The sequence below is a fragment of the Anser brachyrhynchus genome (assembly GCF_964034855.1).
Source record: "Anser brachyrhynchus genome assembly, chromosome: 2".
In the NCBI taxonomy this organism is placed as follows: domain Eukaryota; kingdom Metazoa; phylum Chordata; class Aves; order Anseriformes; family Anatidae; genus Anser; species Anser brachyrhynchus.
In genome coordinates, this window is record NC_137695.1 from 67,706,274 (window position 1) to 67,723,103 (window position 16,830).

General features: G+C 41.1%; 1 protein-coding gene across 6 annotated transcripts in view; it reads right to left on the reverse strand.

The window, feature by feature from the left end:
• STAC (SH3 and cysteine rich domain) overlaps window positions 1–16,830 on the reverse strand; it is a 107,363-nt gene that overhangs the window by 16,550 nt on the left and 73,983 nt on the right. For all 6 annotated transcript variants that reach the window (XM_080578843.1, XM_080578847.1, XM_080578846.1 and 3 more), the window contains 4 exons: window positions 13,035–13,099; window positions 11,959–12,047; window positions 8,513–8,564; window positions 8,243–8,380 (listed from right to left, as the gene is read on the reverse strand). In XM_080578843.1, the coding sequence (XP_080434969.1) occupies window positions 8,243–8,380; window positions 8,513–8,564; window positions 11,959–12,047; window positions 13,035–13,099 (344 nt within the window). The remainder of the gene's footprint in view (window positions 1–8,242; window positions 8,381–8,512; window positions 8,565–11,958; window positions 12,048–13,034; window positions 13,100–16,830) is intronic.

Consider the following 16,830-nt stretch of genomic DNA (forward strand, 5'->3'; position numbering starts at 1 on the left):
GCACAGCAGAGAATCCAAAAACCACTTTGGTTGAAAGAGATAAGGTAAGATATATTCAGAAATAACTTAACTGGGATCTAGTATTATAAAGTTACTTCCCATTCTTTCATCTATTTTTTCTGTTTCTGAAAAAGAAAGAAAGAAACAAAAAACACACAAAGAAAACAAAACAAACAATTGCTCAGATCCTCACTGTTGGCTGAACTTGTCAACATCTGCCCTCAGGATTTTTTATCCACCAGTCAGCCCTGAGCAGATGGGGGGACACAAGCAATCAGTCCCTTCTTCATCAGGGTCAAGAATAGCATCAGCCCTTCTACTGCCTCTGGAGTACTGCCCAACAGAAAATGAAGCAGCATTTTTCTTAGGAGACCCTCTTCTTGCTGCTGTATTTCCTTGCAGTTCACGTACTCGAGCAGCTAGGGTTGAAGTAGGTTCACCTTCCCACTTCCTCATATCTTCCCCGTGGTCATGCAGATAAAACCACAAGGTATCATGTGGTGTGCGTCTTGGGTACTCTCTCCCTCAAGCAGGAAAATACTGATTCTTAGTGGCTGAAATATCACTCTGTCTGGATGAGGAGGGATATGCTCATTCTACAAGATGGTCAAGCCTTTGGGAGAGTTTCTCCACAGCTGAGACACAGGCCCATAGCGGAACAGAGAGATTGTCCTCATATTTTTGAAGCTGGCAGGACAGAGTATACACTGTTGGTCCCATCCCATCATCCCAATTAAATACTGCCAGCGTACTGGCATGTGATGATGGTGCACTTCGCACAAATTTATGCCACATTGATGCTGTGCACTGGACTTCATTGGGATCCTTAGGTATCTGGGCATTGTCCAAATCACTATAAACCATCTCCAGCACAGCTAATTCCCACAGATGCCGGAGACCTTTATCCATAGTGGTCCACTTACCTATTTGATATACAATATCTTCCTTGTGGGGATACCTTTCTTTCACACCTGCCAGGAGTTGCCTCCAGAGGCTGAGAACCTGTGTCTCTCTCCCAGTTCCTTTGTCAATTACCATTTCTCTAGAGAGGGACCCCAGCTGCTTGGCTTCATTGCCTTCTAATTGTTGGCTATTGGTCCTGGTGTCCCAGCATCGAAGCAGCCAGGTGAGGATGTGTTCACCTGGGTGTTAACCATAATCTTTTTGTATTTCTCACAACTCACTCAGGGATAGGGATCGGGTGGTTTCTGTTTCCTTTATGATTTCCATCTCTTCTTCCTGCTGTTTTTGTGATGGCTCCGCTTTAGAGGTGCCTGCCTTTTCCCCTTCTCCCTCCTTCTTAGAAGAGGCTTCTTCCCTTACTAAATGAGCTGACTTCCGTTTCCATTGTTTTGACTTGACTATGGGGACGACTGATACCACAGTCGGTTGGTCCTCTGGGTCAGCCACAGCGTGTGTTATCTGGTCATCAGATTCAGAGACCTCCTCCCTCCCTTGAGGGTGCTGTGCAGCGTTAAATAGTGTTTGATAGGCGTAAGCCAGGACCCAGCACAGTGCTGCAAGCTGTCGTTCTCCGGTGTTGTCAGGGTCAGGGCATAAGACTCTCAAACATTCTATCAGGTTTTTAGGATTTTGCACTTGTTCAGGGGTGAAGTTCAAAACTATTGGAGGAGACACCTGTGACAGGTACCTGCCTATATCTTCCCACACACCTTGCCACCCGACTGTTTCGGGACAAATTCCCGGGTAAGCTTTCTAAAGAGTTGATAAATCTTACAGAGAGGAGGAAACCCATTATTCAGAATTAGAAATAGCAATATATGAGTGACACATGGATATTCAAAATACTCAAAAACTGTTGTAATTATCCCACTGTGTAAGAAGGAGGAGGTGCCATTCCTGATATTATTCATAAACTGACTTCCAGATGAGGAAAGGAAGGCAGTGTGATTCTGAATATTCTCTAAAAGATAGTTTCCACGAGACCCAAATGATAACAGTGCAGAGCCTGAATGCCAGATTAAACTCAAGGCCAGTGCTTGGCAGCACAGCAAATTAAAAAAAAATGAACACAGACTGTAGCACACTCTCAGATCGGATATAGAGGAGAAAGAAGAACATGACACAGACTACATGACACATGATCAAACAAGCAAATATTAACAGGACACTGAACATGGTGACTAGCAAGTAAGTGTGTTAGTTGTAAGAGTTTTAATCAATTCTATTGTTATCTCAACCCTTACAGCCCCACGTTGGGCGCCAAAAAGGACTGTGGTGGTTTTACCATGCTAGGCAGCTGAACTCCACCACAACTGCACTCTCACTCCCCCTCCTTAGAAGAGGAGGGGAAGAAGTAAAGGAAAGAACAACTCATGGGTTGAGATAAGGATAATTTAATTAAAGGGAAAAAATAATTATTAAGGAAAGATTATTATTAATTAAACAATTTAACTAAAGGGAAAAAAGGGAAAGGGGAAACGGGAGGGGGAAAGGGAAAACAAAACAAAACAAAACAAGTAAAGGCTGTGTGGATGTGCAGAGGAAAGAAATTATTCTCTGCTTGCCACAAATGAGCGATGCTTGACCACGTCCTTGAAGCAGGGCCTCAACACACGTAGCCGGTGTTTGGGAGGACAGACATTTTCGCAACAAGAGCCCATCCCTCCCCTCTTCTTCCTTTTCCTACCTTTTATTGCTGAGTGTGACATCATATGGTATGGAATATCCCTTTGGTTGTTTTAGGTCAGCTGCCCTGGTGATGTTCCTTTCTCACATTTTTGCCCACCCCCTGGGAGGGTTAGAGAGAGTCCTGATGCTGTGCCAGCACTGCTCAGCAGCAGACACAACACTGGTGTCATACCACTTATGTTCTAGCTACAAGTGCAGAGCACAGCATTGTATGGGCTGCTGCAAGGAAAGTTAACATCCCAGCCAGACCCAGTACACCAGGTCAAGAGGTCTTCTGTTTGTCTCTAGGAATGACAGGGACACCATGAATTTCTACATCTGCTGCTGTCTGTGCACTGACGTCCTTGTCTAAGTGAGCTCTGTGGGTGGAAATGATAAGTAATTCAGGTTTCATGCTCATTTTTGCATAGTGCAAATGATAATGACAGGTTTTATATCAGCAGCTTCACAAGCTTTTGGACCAAGAACACCAGCATGTTTTACATATGTCATTTATTTAGGGTTTTAAAGTTGACGTGGATGCATAATGGGCTGTGCTCGGGTTGTAGGTCCTTGCAGAATTTGTGTGCCACTCAGTGTCTCTGAACGAATGTCCCTGTTGAGAAAGACTGGCATCAGTGCAAATCAAAGAGATGGAAAAAAAGACCCCTTTTGCTTCAAGCCTAGCTCTCAAGAGCAGCATCTATTGCAGGGGAGCACAAGAATAACTGCAGCTTCACTTTCTGAGCTGGGTTTGTGTCAGCAGTGCAGCTGATTTTCAAAGGCAGCTGAGTCATGCTTTTAGAAATTCAGCTCCTTTTAGAGTACTTCAGGATGTACAGTGTGGGGACCTAAAGTAATTCCCAGGCAGTGAAGTGAAAAACCAGATACCAAAGAAGCACCCTGACTAATCAGAAGAAGACCTGAGCCTGTTGGATCCCCTAGGCTGCAATCCTGCCCTGTTGAGCCCAGCCTCAAGGTTGGGAGCCTGTGCCTGTGTTTAAGTCCATTCCCAGGCTCTCCTCAGGTGGCTGGATCAGACGTACACGTAGCTGCTTATGTACATGTACCTGAAAATTACGCCTTTTGAAATTTGGGTGACCGGATGTTGGGGGATGCCTCGGGGACAGCAAGGCTGACAGCTCTGGTTTAGAGGCTATGACCATCACAACAGCAGAGAACTGTTTGCAGTCACTGCAGAACCTGACTGGGAGATGCTTTCTGCAGTGGGGCTAGTTTATGTCAGTAATATTTAAAAACTCCATCCATTGCAAAAAGTTGCACTGACCTTTACGTAAACGCACAGTCCACATTTGGATAAGGCAGTTTCTGATTGGCAATCTTGTTACAAATGGCATGGTTTGGGGTTATTTCTGTTGCACAAGAGCACTTGTGCAATTTAAGATCAATTGTGTTATTTAATCACAAAGAGCTAATCCCTAAAGTGGTTTATATTTGTGAGCCTGTAAACATCAGAAGAGCTGCCAGTGAAGGGTGAGAGTAGTTTTTTTTGTTTTTGCTTTTAAGAGTTTATTTCCTTTATTTAAATAGGATGTTAGAAGAGGAGTGAAAACATTTAGACAATAGACTATTATGACTTCTTTAAAAATAAGGATGACCAAAAATCTTAGAAACATTTTAAGAGAGATGCTTTTCCAAACCCTGATGATACATTACATATAACTTTTCAAAATGGTGACTTTTTTTTTTTTTTTTTTGTGAAAAGAGGTCAAAACAGAGCCTGTACATATGCAAAGAAACATTTGTATAATATGAGGTTATGAATTCAGGCAGACTAGAGCAAAAGTTACAGGCTGGAGAAAACTTTTTATGTCCAAGTGAAGCTGCAATCACAGCTGGAAACTATGCAGACAGTATTGTGTGTGGGACAGCTTAAAAACATCAAAAACAAACAAACAAACAAACAAACAAAACCCATAAAATGGCCGGTTTTGTTTTCCCTGTTAAGAATCCTGCTTTATTGATAGCAGGGGCTAAGTCTGCCTCTCTCTTGCAGATTTCTGATTGAGCCCAGTGGTGTCCAGTCACCTTCTGCATTGGTTTCAGGAACCACAAGTCTGCCAGTGAACCCTAAACTCCAAGATGCTGGTGTCTCTGAAGCAGTACACTTCTTATTCCCCAGGCTGAGTTCCATATTCCATAATGAAATTTTCAAGGAATCCTTTGTGAAGACTAAACCATGCATATTGCACAAGATGTGCAAATGTGCTGTTTTGTTTTTCGCTTAGTGCTGTTCTCCTGGAGTATTGGCTTTGCCAGAAAGGTCCGCATGAAGCTGAAACCCAACATGTTCTTCACAGGACATGAAAATGCCAAATGATTCCAGACAAAGCCTCACCCACTGTGTTTCAAACTTTGAAAATGGCTCTGCTTGCCTGAAATGGCTTTTTTTTAGGTGTTGTTGATGTGCTTATATTCCTTTGTGTAAAGAATACCCATCATTTTTTGCCTTTTGCTTTATAAGTCTAGACTCTTAATCTGAGAATATTCATGTAAGGTACAGAGGAGATGATAGAGAATTACAGTATAAACCATGGATGTTATCAAGCAATATACTGAAAATTCATATTACTGTCACTGAATGTTTTTTCCTGTTGGTATATCTTGCCTGCCTTCATTGTATGAATGGCTCTGGCCCCCTCTAAAAGCCCTGCAGAATTTTCCCCAGTGAATTAAAACAATAAAATGAAGGTTATCTGCCATGAGTATAGTTACGGGAATTTATTAGATGAGTTAATGAGTTTTTCTAGCTTAAGTGAGACTTGACAGGAATTGGTAGCAATGAGTGATCTCTCCTTCTTGCTCATCTGAAACAAGCCAGTGCTTTGCACATAGTACATATATTGTGCTCACGGGGCTCTGGACACTGTGCCCAGAGAAAGCTAAAAAGCCTGCTTATATCCCACAGATATTTCCCAAATGGAAATGGAATTAAAAAAAAAAAAAAGTGATTTTTTTTTTCCAGAAGTCCTATTCAGATGATTTTTTTTTAAACTTTCTATGCATTCCATGCTGTTCACCTCTCCGAGCAGGATAAATAAATGATGGGAAAATAAAGGACAGAAAATAAGAGAAGTGTCTGAAGAAAGAAGGAAGGAAAATTGTCTTTGGAAATATAACATAAATTTTTAAAGTACAAAATTCCCAGTAAAAATTGTCTTTTTTTTTTTTTTTTCCACGAGAATTATTTTTCCACAACAAAGGAAAAGTCGTTCTGCTGAAAAAAAAAAAACAAAAAAACCCCTAATTGTGCCGTTAAGGAAGTGATCTCTGAGGCAGGCACATGTCCTGCAGGCTGGGTCGTGGAGTCCTTGTGCTCCTGCCTCCATGCTGCAGCTGCACGCTGGTCCTGTGCAGGCTGCCAGCTCCCACTAGGGACTACTATGGAGCCCAATCCCTTCATGGAGCTACAGGGGAAGGCAAATGACTGTCTGGAACTCATATCACTTAGAAATTACTCAAAATGTCTTTGAAGCTCCTTCAGTGTCCCCTCTTTGCATAATTTGTGTGAGGATGGAGCAGGCTTTGTTGGCTCCACTCCTTTTCTCTCAGTGCCCTGCACTCAAATGCTGGTGCAGCCTGATCTTTGTCCCCTGTTTTACACCAAACATTATTTCCTTTTCTTCCTCTGAAGCCTCACCCATGTGGAGCAAGAACATGTTAGCACTCACTTTCGCCCTCAGCATTTTTATGGATTTGAGATAGACGGGGTTAAATAAGTTTGCCAAAAAAAGGAGGGAGTAGACAGACAGGATGGATTCATCCCCTTTTTACCTCCAGCCCTACCACAGACAATAATTGACTCAAGATTGTGAGCTCCTTTGTAAACCTATTAAGAACTAGGGACAATCTGAAGCCCTTGTGTTCAGATGCAGCTGCCAGACCTTCACACTTAAAAACTGTGGTCTTGTGAGAAATGAGGCAAGAAACTGTGCCCTTGCTGTCTGCAGAAGCAGCCACACTGATGGAGAGAATATGGTACGCCCACTGACAAGGAAGGACTCAGACTGTGACCATTCCCTCATGCTGGCACACCAATTCAACATTCTCATTTCCCCAAGCTTTGCCTTTGTGCTTGGTTTATACTAGTGCACAAAGGGTGCCAAACCTACAGTTCTGCTTTGGTAATAATTTTCCCTCTGCGTGTGTGTATATATAAACAATCAGAAGAAGAGCTGGGTTAAAAAAAGAGAGAAAGAAAATTAGGCACCTTATCTCTTTCTAGCAACTTCAGGGCTGCCCAATGTAATAAGTGCACAGGAGCAGTTAAAATATATTCTGGTTACTGTATTGCTATGCCTTCCTTTAAAAGCTGCATACACCCAAGAACTGTTAGCACTTGTACGTTTTGCTATGCCACAAGGCAGCTGCAAAAGTACAAGTTAACCTTACCTCCCCCTGTAGTGAAACATTACAGATGTTCTGCATGAAAAAAATTATGGGCCTGGAGTCCACTCTGGTTTTTGCCCTACTTGTATTAAAATCAGTGGCTTTCCAGGCACTGTAAGGCAACCACCTCGTGGTAATGTGACATAAATTACCTGAGGAAAGGAAATGCCTAATGAAGTGGAAGAAAGCTTGACTTGACAAGACACAGTGAGAAAAAGCTAGCTTCCTGTTTCATCCAGGTGTTGTAGAACCTAGGCTGTACATGGCCGTTAGTCAGCAGTCCTCCTATTTACATGAGCTTATGCCCCAAACTTGACTGTCCCTTACTACAGATTTTGAGCTATATTCTTCTCTCACTTTACCCCAGCAAGCATTTATTGCAACATCACTAGACTTGACACCTGGATGTATTAAAAGTCCAGTAAAAATTGTCTTTAAAAATGTACTTAGAATCAGATCAAAGGCACACGACAAAATGGTGGCCATAGCTTTTATGTTTTGAGCCCACTGAAACAGCACAAAGTAGAAGAAGCTGCTGAAAATTCAGCAGGATGAATGGACCCTGCAAATCTTCTCTGTTTGTGGTGTACTATAATTCAGAGCAGCACTTGTAGTTTAGAATAAATTATGACTTGTAGAGAGGATGTGTAAGTGGCATCACAAGCAATTAATGATTAGGGATATTTTGTAACCAGTGAGTAAGGGGTACATTTAAGATTCAGAAGTTTGTTCAGTGCTGTCTTAACTCTGCTCCTGCTGAAGCTGAAACAATACACTGTGCTAAATATTTAGGTAAAGTCTGGGGAGGGAGCTAATGTATTTTATTAGATTAGCTCTAATAGTGTGGAGAAAAGCAGACCATTTGTCAGGCCCTCAAGGTCTATTTCTAAGACTCTGTGTTTTCAAGATGTTCTTCTGAGGTCAGCAGGTGAGTGACATGTAAAGCATCTTTATGAACATCTGTGAGACTGAAAATTTAGGCCACAATAGGCAGGGAGTATGTGTTCACACAAAGCCAGTGCTGCTCTTAGCTGGTTGCTAGACTATTACCACATCAATAAAAAAGCTTGAATATGTAGTTAAATTGCAATGAACAGTATCTGCTTGTGCTCAGTTTAGACAGCTTTCCCTCCAGTCACATCAGACTGCTGGATGCTTAAGTCTCGTGGGGATCCAGCCCAGGGGATCCCCATGCAGTTACCTGGTTCTCTTTCAGAGTTATCTGTCCCTGCTCCTTGCAGCCAATGAATGTCCTGATACACCTGTAAATCTTCTCATCATGTTGCACTCTCTGAACAAAGTTAGCAGGAAAAAATCCAGTTCTGTCATCAATTTTGCCCTGTAGAGAAAACATATTGACAGAAGAACCTTATTAACACTTGGAGCTTTAATAAAAGTTCAGCATTGAAAATAGCATATTTTTTTTCCCTCTGGAAACAAGATAGATAGATACAAAATAATTAGCACATACCTTCCACCAGTCTTCACTGGAGTCTTCCAGAAGAGTGATCATATCCCCTGGCCTGTAATTAGAAGAGGGAAAGTGGATTAAGATAACTCAATAGCTATGCTGCATCAGCTTCCACAATTAGCTTCTAGTAGGAAGGTGGTCCTTCCTTGGTCATTTTATCTGAGCATTTACTGTAGGTAGACTCAATGAGGCAGCAAGGTTTTCTTAAATCAGACTCAGTAATGTAGGAAAAGAGTCCGTATACTGAGGCTAGATCTTTACTGGGAGACAACATCTTCTGTGAACTGGAATTTTTTTTTCCTGTTTAATAATAAAGTGTTTAAAATACAGTCTCTATTTGTTACAGGCATTGTCTTGTTACTTCAAGACATTTTCCACTGTTGGGACACACTACTTTATCATCTGTGTTTTCAAGCTGTGATTGCAGAAGGAAGGCAGCAGGAGAATAGTTCTATTTAACTGACAAAGGCAATTAGTCAGCAGGAAATATAATTCTGCCCAGGAATGTCTTTTTGATTTGAATGGGACATATTTACCTTTATAATGCATGGTGCAGGGTTGTAATTGCTAAGTATCAGCATCCAGCTGACTAGTTCCAAAGCAGAGCTAGGAGAATAATTTGGCTGGAAATGCTAATAGTGAAATGTACTGAGCTGATTTTTTACAGGTAGTTGAACAGTCATTAGACCTCCTTCCCCCCACTGGTAGCACTTCGTCAATGTTATTATGTAATTATAATAGTGCTGTGTTGTAGAAAATAAGTGGCAGCCCATTTGCAAATGGATTAACCTCAGAAATCTGTCTGCTTGATAAGAGGTATCTCTTTGATCTTAAAAAAATAAATGGTTGACCCCTAATTATTCAGCTTTCCTTGCACACCGTGTTAGGATTATTGTGTCACTGAGGTATCAGCAAAAGAGCTTGCATCACATCTGAAGTAAGTGATGAACAGAGGGTCCAATTTAATGGGCTCTCACAGAGTACACATAGAAGATACGGTTTTCTCCAGCTGGAGGTGGGGGTAGCAGTGGACCTCTGGTCTACTTGCCCAACAGTTATCACTGCTGCTTATGAATGGCTAAACAGGCATTTAGTCTTTCCTCTAACACTGTGGGATCTGAACCAGAATGTTCTGGTTTCAAAGAAAGGTGTTAATTAATAGGCAAGAGGATGGGATTTTCCTCAATCCTTCCTCAGGAAGCTGTTCCACTGTGTTTGGAATAATTAAATGTTACTGCAGTGAGAAAGGAAGCTAGAGAAAAAGCATGACTTGGTACCCCTGTGGTAAAAGATTTCTTCCATGGTAAAGGACATCCAAGTCCTTTATTCCAGTCAACATTTAATATAAAATACTTAGGTTTTGAATGAGCCCAACTTGTCACTTCAAAGCAAATAGGCTGTAATGTCACTGGTGCCCTTACACTGCAACGGGGAACATTTTCAAATAGAAGGATTTAGGGAACTCCATCCTCCAAACACCTTCCAACCTTGTGGATACAAGAAAAAATAAGAAAAAAAGACAACACAAAAAACCAAACACATTTCAGGCTGTCAGAGAAAGAGGGCAACTAAACCTAAAGTTTTCCGTGTCAGTGGTCTGAACACTGAGATTTTACATGCGAGACCTGCAAAGTTTACTTTCTGATTATTTTAGTACAGGACTAACAGATGTATCTAATCTCCCCAAAGGATTCACAAATAGAAGTCTCAGGTGAATCTATATTACTTTTACTGCCTAGACTTAGGCTGCTAAGTGCCTGAAAAGAGGCAACCTGCTTGGTGATTACTGCTGGCTGAAATGTCTCTCTGGCCTTATCCTTCTTCACAGCCCTGGACAAGTTGTCTGCTCAACATCAGTGCTCTAGATTTCAGTAGGTGCCAAGATAGGTGCTCATCACTTCAGAGTCTGAAACACAGGGGTGCATGTCTCCAGGACTTGCTCTAGGCATTGTAAAATAAGGCTGTCTCCTAGAATAAGATTATTGTTGGGATATCCCATTTTGCTTATGCGACAGTTTTGGAAAACCATGCTGGCTGCTCCTACTGTTGAAAAAGAAATCACAGCTGTGTCAAATACTAATTACTGATGTCATCAGGGCTGGCACCTCTCAGCTGCAGCAGTCTGCCACCCATTGCATCCCCTCTGACATGAGCTCAGATTTCCAGAAATCTCCCCTAACTCTTCATCTCAGCTCAGCTCCTTCCCCTGCTAGTTCCTGTCATTCTGTTAGGCAGGATCAGTGTCCAACTGGTCCCTGACTCGGGGTCCCAGGACAGGGTATGTCAGTCTTAACAATGCTGCTATGCTGAACCCATCTCATGTGGGTTAACTCAACTATGTTAAATGAAAAGTCATTCAGACAACCTGAATCCTGCCTGGCTCTGCAGCCACCAAACAGCATTTTGGTGCTATTGGCTATTGGCAATGTGTATGTAATAGTGTTAATCCATCCATTACTAATTTATGGCCATGGAACAAACAACATTGCTGTAGCCAAGTGACACAAGTCCAAATTGTGACTGGTGTCTCAGAGGAAGAATTGTCATGCCTAAAGAAATGCTAACAAAGCAGACTGATAGGGAAGCTTGTTATTTCTGCCTTACATCCCACCCATTCTTTCCAGAGCAATGAGAAGCTGGAGCTCGGAACACCAAAAAGGCTTTCTGTGAAGGAGGTGCTGACAACAGGGACATTTCTCTAGCAATTCCCTACATTCTGTGGCATGTGCATGATTATTTGCATGCAGGGGATTCCTTGAGGAGAGTTGACACATTTAAAGTCAACAGCTCTAGCAAGGTCTTTCAAAATGTGAGGAGCACGAGTCAAGCTAATTGTACCCGAAGGAAACATGCCCTTACACTTCAGTGGGTTTGGATTAGACCTTGCAGTGCTAGCAACTGATGCAGAATTGAGGCAGAAGTGTTAAAAATTATAATTAACAAGGTTGTTTTGCAAAGCTTAGAATGCATCTTTCTGATGAAAACACTGCCATCCAGCAGCTGGACATCATTTTTTTTTTTTCTCAGATATAATCTGAATATGAGGGAAAATTATACAGGACTATTAAAATGTTCAGCATTAGCATGAGAGCTGGTGAGGAATTCCTAGCTGAAAACTTCTGTTTGAAAAAAAAAAAAAGTAACTGAAAACTGAATGCTTTCTAGCTGAAAGTCATCTTCCTCCTGAAGTGATGTAGGTGTCCTTGAAACATTTTATCTGTTGTGTCCTTGCCAAAAAATTGGTCGCCAGTTTTGTTTCTATGAGACTGTGAGTGGTTTCTATGAGTGGATACCTATATTAAAAAAATGTCTAGAGCAAATGTCAGAATAAATTCTCCCTTCTTCCAAACACCCTCTCTCCCCTATCACCTCCCTAAGTCATATGTAGCCATATGAGCCTCAGTTTGCTTGGGTCAAATCAACTAATAAATATTTTGGGACTTTACCTCATCTCTAAGTCTTCATTTTCTTGTGGTACAAATTTGTACAAGGCAACATAAGTGTTCATTTGTAGCGTGCTTTTATAAAATGGTCCCTTTAAGAAAAAAGATAAAGAGAAAATGTAAATATGTGTCCTTCACAGAGTTAGAAATGAGGTGTAACATGTACCGATATCTGGTGCTTATTGACGTGTAGGAAAACTCAGGAATTTGGTTGACTTTGTCACAGTGAGGAACCAGAGCCTGGTCTTCCAAGAGATGAGCCAGAATCTCACTGCTTTCACATCTTGGAGGACTGTCACCCAGAAACACTGTGAGCCACTAAGGCAGTAAATGTCTTCATGTATATGACACAAGATTCTTTGAACACCAAAATCCAATTTCAGGCTTCCAGAGGAGACAAGCAGAAATCTGCACAAGTTGGTCTTTTGGGCAAGCTCTTAAAAATGAGTCTGTCTTTTGCTCTCTGTTAAAGTATGAATGTTGCAAGTCCAGTAATATATTACTGGCATTATATGATGTGTCTATTATACAGTCCTCTTTATGGATGAGCTAGAGCTGTGCAATGCATAGCTCCAGTGAGCACAGAAGGAAAATCACTTTCTTAAACAGAAAGCTGTTTGCACTGAGCTTCCCATGGAGAAGACTCTCTCACCTCCTCTTCTCCACTGGAAATCTGGAGCAAAATAAAAAGCACCTAAAACAAACCCCAGGTAATTTTTCAGATTGTGTCAGGCCTGTGATTTTTATGTTACTGCAGTTCTGTTGAAATGACATGGCCTCCACAGTGGATTTTTTGTGTTCACAATGTCAATTTGTAATAAACAGAAGAAAGAACACAAAAGGCTCCATAACGGGTCAACCAAAGAGGCATCCAATCCAGTATACTGCTTCCAACTGTGGTCAGTGGCCCAGAAATGGTATAATTATGTGATAGTCAGATACTGACGCTTCCCGATAATAGTGCCCCAGAAGTCGCACTACAATTCCACAGCCTAAGGTAAATTCACAGCTGTCTGTAAAAATAAGCTTTATATATGTCTTCCCATTCCCATTGCATTCTCAGAAAAAAATGCCCATACCAGGGAATGTATATTTTTTGGTTCTTCTCCAAAGTGTTCTGTGCCATTTTCAGAATATGTAAACACTGAAATAAAGCAAACACATGACATTTTAGGAATAGGTTAAGGCTCTTGACCTCATCAGAACCAGCTTAATTTTGTTAAACTCTGCCTTTCCCCCCCTTACTTTCTTTGATCCCCTGTGCTCTCCTCTGAACCTTTTTATACCCCCAACAAAACCAGGTATCCCACTAACCTTGGCCCATGGCTCGAAACAATCTCTGTCCTGAACAATTTACAATCATAATAAATAAGCCATTTTTATCAGATGAATATGCATAGGTACAGCATAGAACCTAAGTCCCCCAATTTCATTGCTACTTAAAGCCCTGCAGCCTTTTCTTCATACTCAATGCTGCATTTTCATGTTTAGGACCAGCAGGATTTCCATTTAAAAGCAACTGCAAAACCTGATGACCACACATGAGTGATACTGAGAGAAGTTTGTAGCCAACCCTGCTTCTGGGCCCTCTGTCCCTGAATGTTTGAGAGGCATTACCCTCTCTCTCCAGTAGACCCTGCCTGGGGACACTAGATATGCTGCCTCTCCTTCTGATTTCATAGGGCTACTTGAAGTGCCTTTAAGTCAAGATGGGTTATATGAGGCACAGGCCTGTAAGTTTGGAAATTTGCTTCTAAGTTACTAAATCAGAAACTTATGGAATAAGCCACAGAGGCAGCATCTAACAGTACATGATACTGATCAGTTATGCTGTATTCCTCCTCTTGCTCAACATTCTGCCATGAAAATGTATTACTGTGGCTATTCTAAATTGCCAATGACCAAGTAAAGAGTCTTTGAAGAAGTTTTAGGAGTTAAATAGTAAGGATCCTTTAGAATAGACAGTTGTATTTAGATCTTGAAAAAATGTAGTGGTCCTGTAAAAGGGGAAAGATAGATAAAATGGCAGACAGCATGCATGAGAAAGACTTCATACAAAAAGACTTCATACACACAAAAGCACATATACTCCTATAAAATGTAAGACAATTTTGAAGTCATAAAGTCCAAACGGTGAATGTGAAGGCTGCATGTGAGCTGACACCTACAGCTTTTAACCCCAAAAATGCCTTATGCTGTCTCCAGGTGGTGTGACTGTGGCTGACCTGGAGGCCTCACTGTTCACTTCACCAGGTCTTGTCACAGAGGGACACTGACCCTGCACACTGTCACCAGCACCAGAAGGGAAAACCTTAAGAAAAAAAAAAACACTTTGCAAAATCTTCTAACAGAGAGAGGTATACAGGTATCTGGCATGTGTACAAAGGGGTATAAAGTGCTCTAGCAGTGTTTAAATCCTACTCAAATTTCTATGTCTTTCTTTTTATTATTATTATTATTATTATTATTATTATTATTATTATTATTATTATTATTATTATTATTTTGGTAGAGGAAAAGGAGATAGGGAAGCAAATTGAACAAGTCCTGGTAAATGAGTTGAGTAACCGGGAGCACTTTGGACTTGCAGAAAGTCTTTCACCAGCGGAAGTGGAAGTACTGCAGCAAAGCAGCATGTTCAGGGTAATTTCTGCTCAGTGACAGAAAATAAAGCCTGGTTACTAACATGTCTTGTGAGCTGTGGTGCTGACCCAGGTGGTGGGGAGGGGTCATGGACCATATCCTTGTGTATGCACAGAAGTGCCCACCAGACCTGGCTTTGCCAGGAAGAAGTCCCATATTTCCTGAAATCCCTGTTGATAACAGGCTCATACATACCATTTAAAGTACATTTTAGCCTGTGGGACTTCTGTTACAGATGGTAATTCACAGTAATGATGGAGTGTAACTGGCTTAGAGGAGGCTGAAGGGCTGGAAATTAAGTATGCCATCTTACAGTTGTAAACTAGGTAGCTTTGCTATATAGTTCGTGTGCCAGGGCCTGAAAGACACCATCTTCCCTTGAAGTTACTGTCATATGTCTATAGGATTGATTACATTGCCATCCATGTGCTGAGTCCTTTCTGCTGTTTGCTGTCCCCATTGTTGCCATTAAACAAAGAGGCTCAAATGTGCATATTCCTAAAATCTGATTTCCAGAAGTCAGCTTTTTTTTTTTTTTTTTGGAAAGAAAAGAAGTGGAATGGACCTGATTCATCAAGGCATTACTGTGGAACCACCTGCTAAAGAGGCAGTGGACAACTGAGGAAAAAGGAGTGGTGAATCACCCTGTAGCAATATTCTGAATTTACTTTGTTAAATTTTTAATCTCTGTTTAGCTCATGGTCTCTGGATATTACTAGGAGGCACTTGAAAAAAAAAAAAAAGCAAACAAGAAAAAAGAGGGATTTTGACAGTCTGAAAATGATTTTACAGTTTCCATAGTTTGTGCAAATAGTGCGGGCAGTTTATTAAAAATCTACCAAGGGGAAATTTTTGGAGTGACTTATGCATAATTTATACCCTAAGCCTCTGAAGGATGGACTGTAAAAAAGCCAGTAGTGATCAAAGGAATTGTTAATGTGCCGTGGAAGTTATTTGGAGGTTTGACACATGCTTGGTTTTTAAACTAACCTCTTCGAGTAAGTTCCTTGAATGCCTCTTAGTGCATTCAGTGAAGGCAGATCTCACAGTAAAAAGTATCTTTGGATTTCAGAAATGAAACTCCTGTTCAACAATGAAAAAAAAGTTATCTGGAAACTCAGACAGGGCCAAATTAATCTCAGGTGGGCAGGATTACAAAGTGTGAGCAGTATGAATTCTTTATCTTTAACCAGGTCAGGACAACTTACACTTGTGAGATGGAAAAGCTAAATAAATTGTCAGAAGAGAAAAGATAATGTAGATGGGATGTTTACAAAATGAAAGGAAGGAAATGACTGAACACAGTGAGGAGAAGTGATGGCACCATGTGGAAAGGAAAGGAATGAGGAGGCGGTAGCATAAAGGGGAATAGACAGCTAAAGCTGGCATTTCACCTACATATATTACCTGCTGTACGTAAGGATCATGGGGGTCTAACAGAAGAAACCTACGCTCACTGTGATTTATTTTTGTAGCGTACATCTCATGTGAGATTCAGCAAAGTACACTCATTGTGCTATTAGAAAAGATTTGCTAGAAGTAAGTACAAACCTGTTTGTACTTATTGCTTCCCTCATCATGCACCTCACCATTCAAGAAGAGGGTCACGAACACTATCCTGCAGTGGCTGAGATCTCACCCCTAACTCTGGTCTTAAAAATCCCATCACACCAACTCTGTAAAAACATTACTCTCACGCTGCAAAGTAGACAAAGGAATTGGCTACTAATATTACTGAGGCACATACTGTAGTTGTACTGAGAAGCTGCAATTATAATCAGGATTCATTGTGACAGATATTTTACAGACATATGGATATTATATGATTCATTTCCTATGCCAATAAGATTATGGTATATAGAGATATGTAGACAAGTTAGACATAGAAAAAGAAAAAAATAAGGTTTATTTTTGTTCCCCTTCACCAATGTGGAACTGAAGCTTTTAAAGTGATTACAGCAATGTTCATGAAGCACAGGAGATAGGGAATGGACCTGAACTTTGTCCTATGTCAGGGCACAACAAATTAAGAAAACCAATGGCTTGGGTCTCATCTGACATTTAAAAAAAAAATCACTGAAATTCTTTCACCAACTACTCGTGCCACCCACCTCCCCCTTCTAAACCCAGAATACTGCTGAAACATAGACATTCTATAAAAAAACATCCAAAATAGGTTGCACACATGCCTAGCATAAGGCCAATACATCTGAAGATGCTATCCAGGAGTTG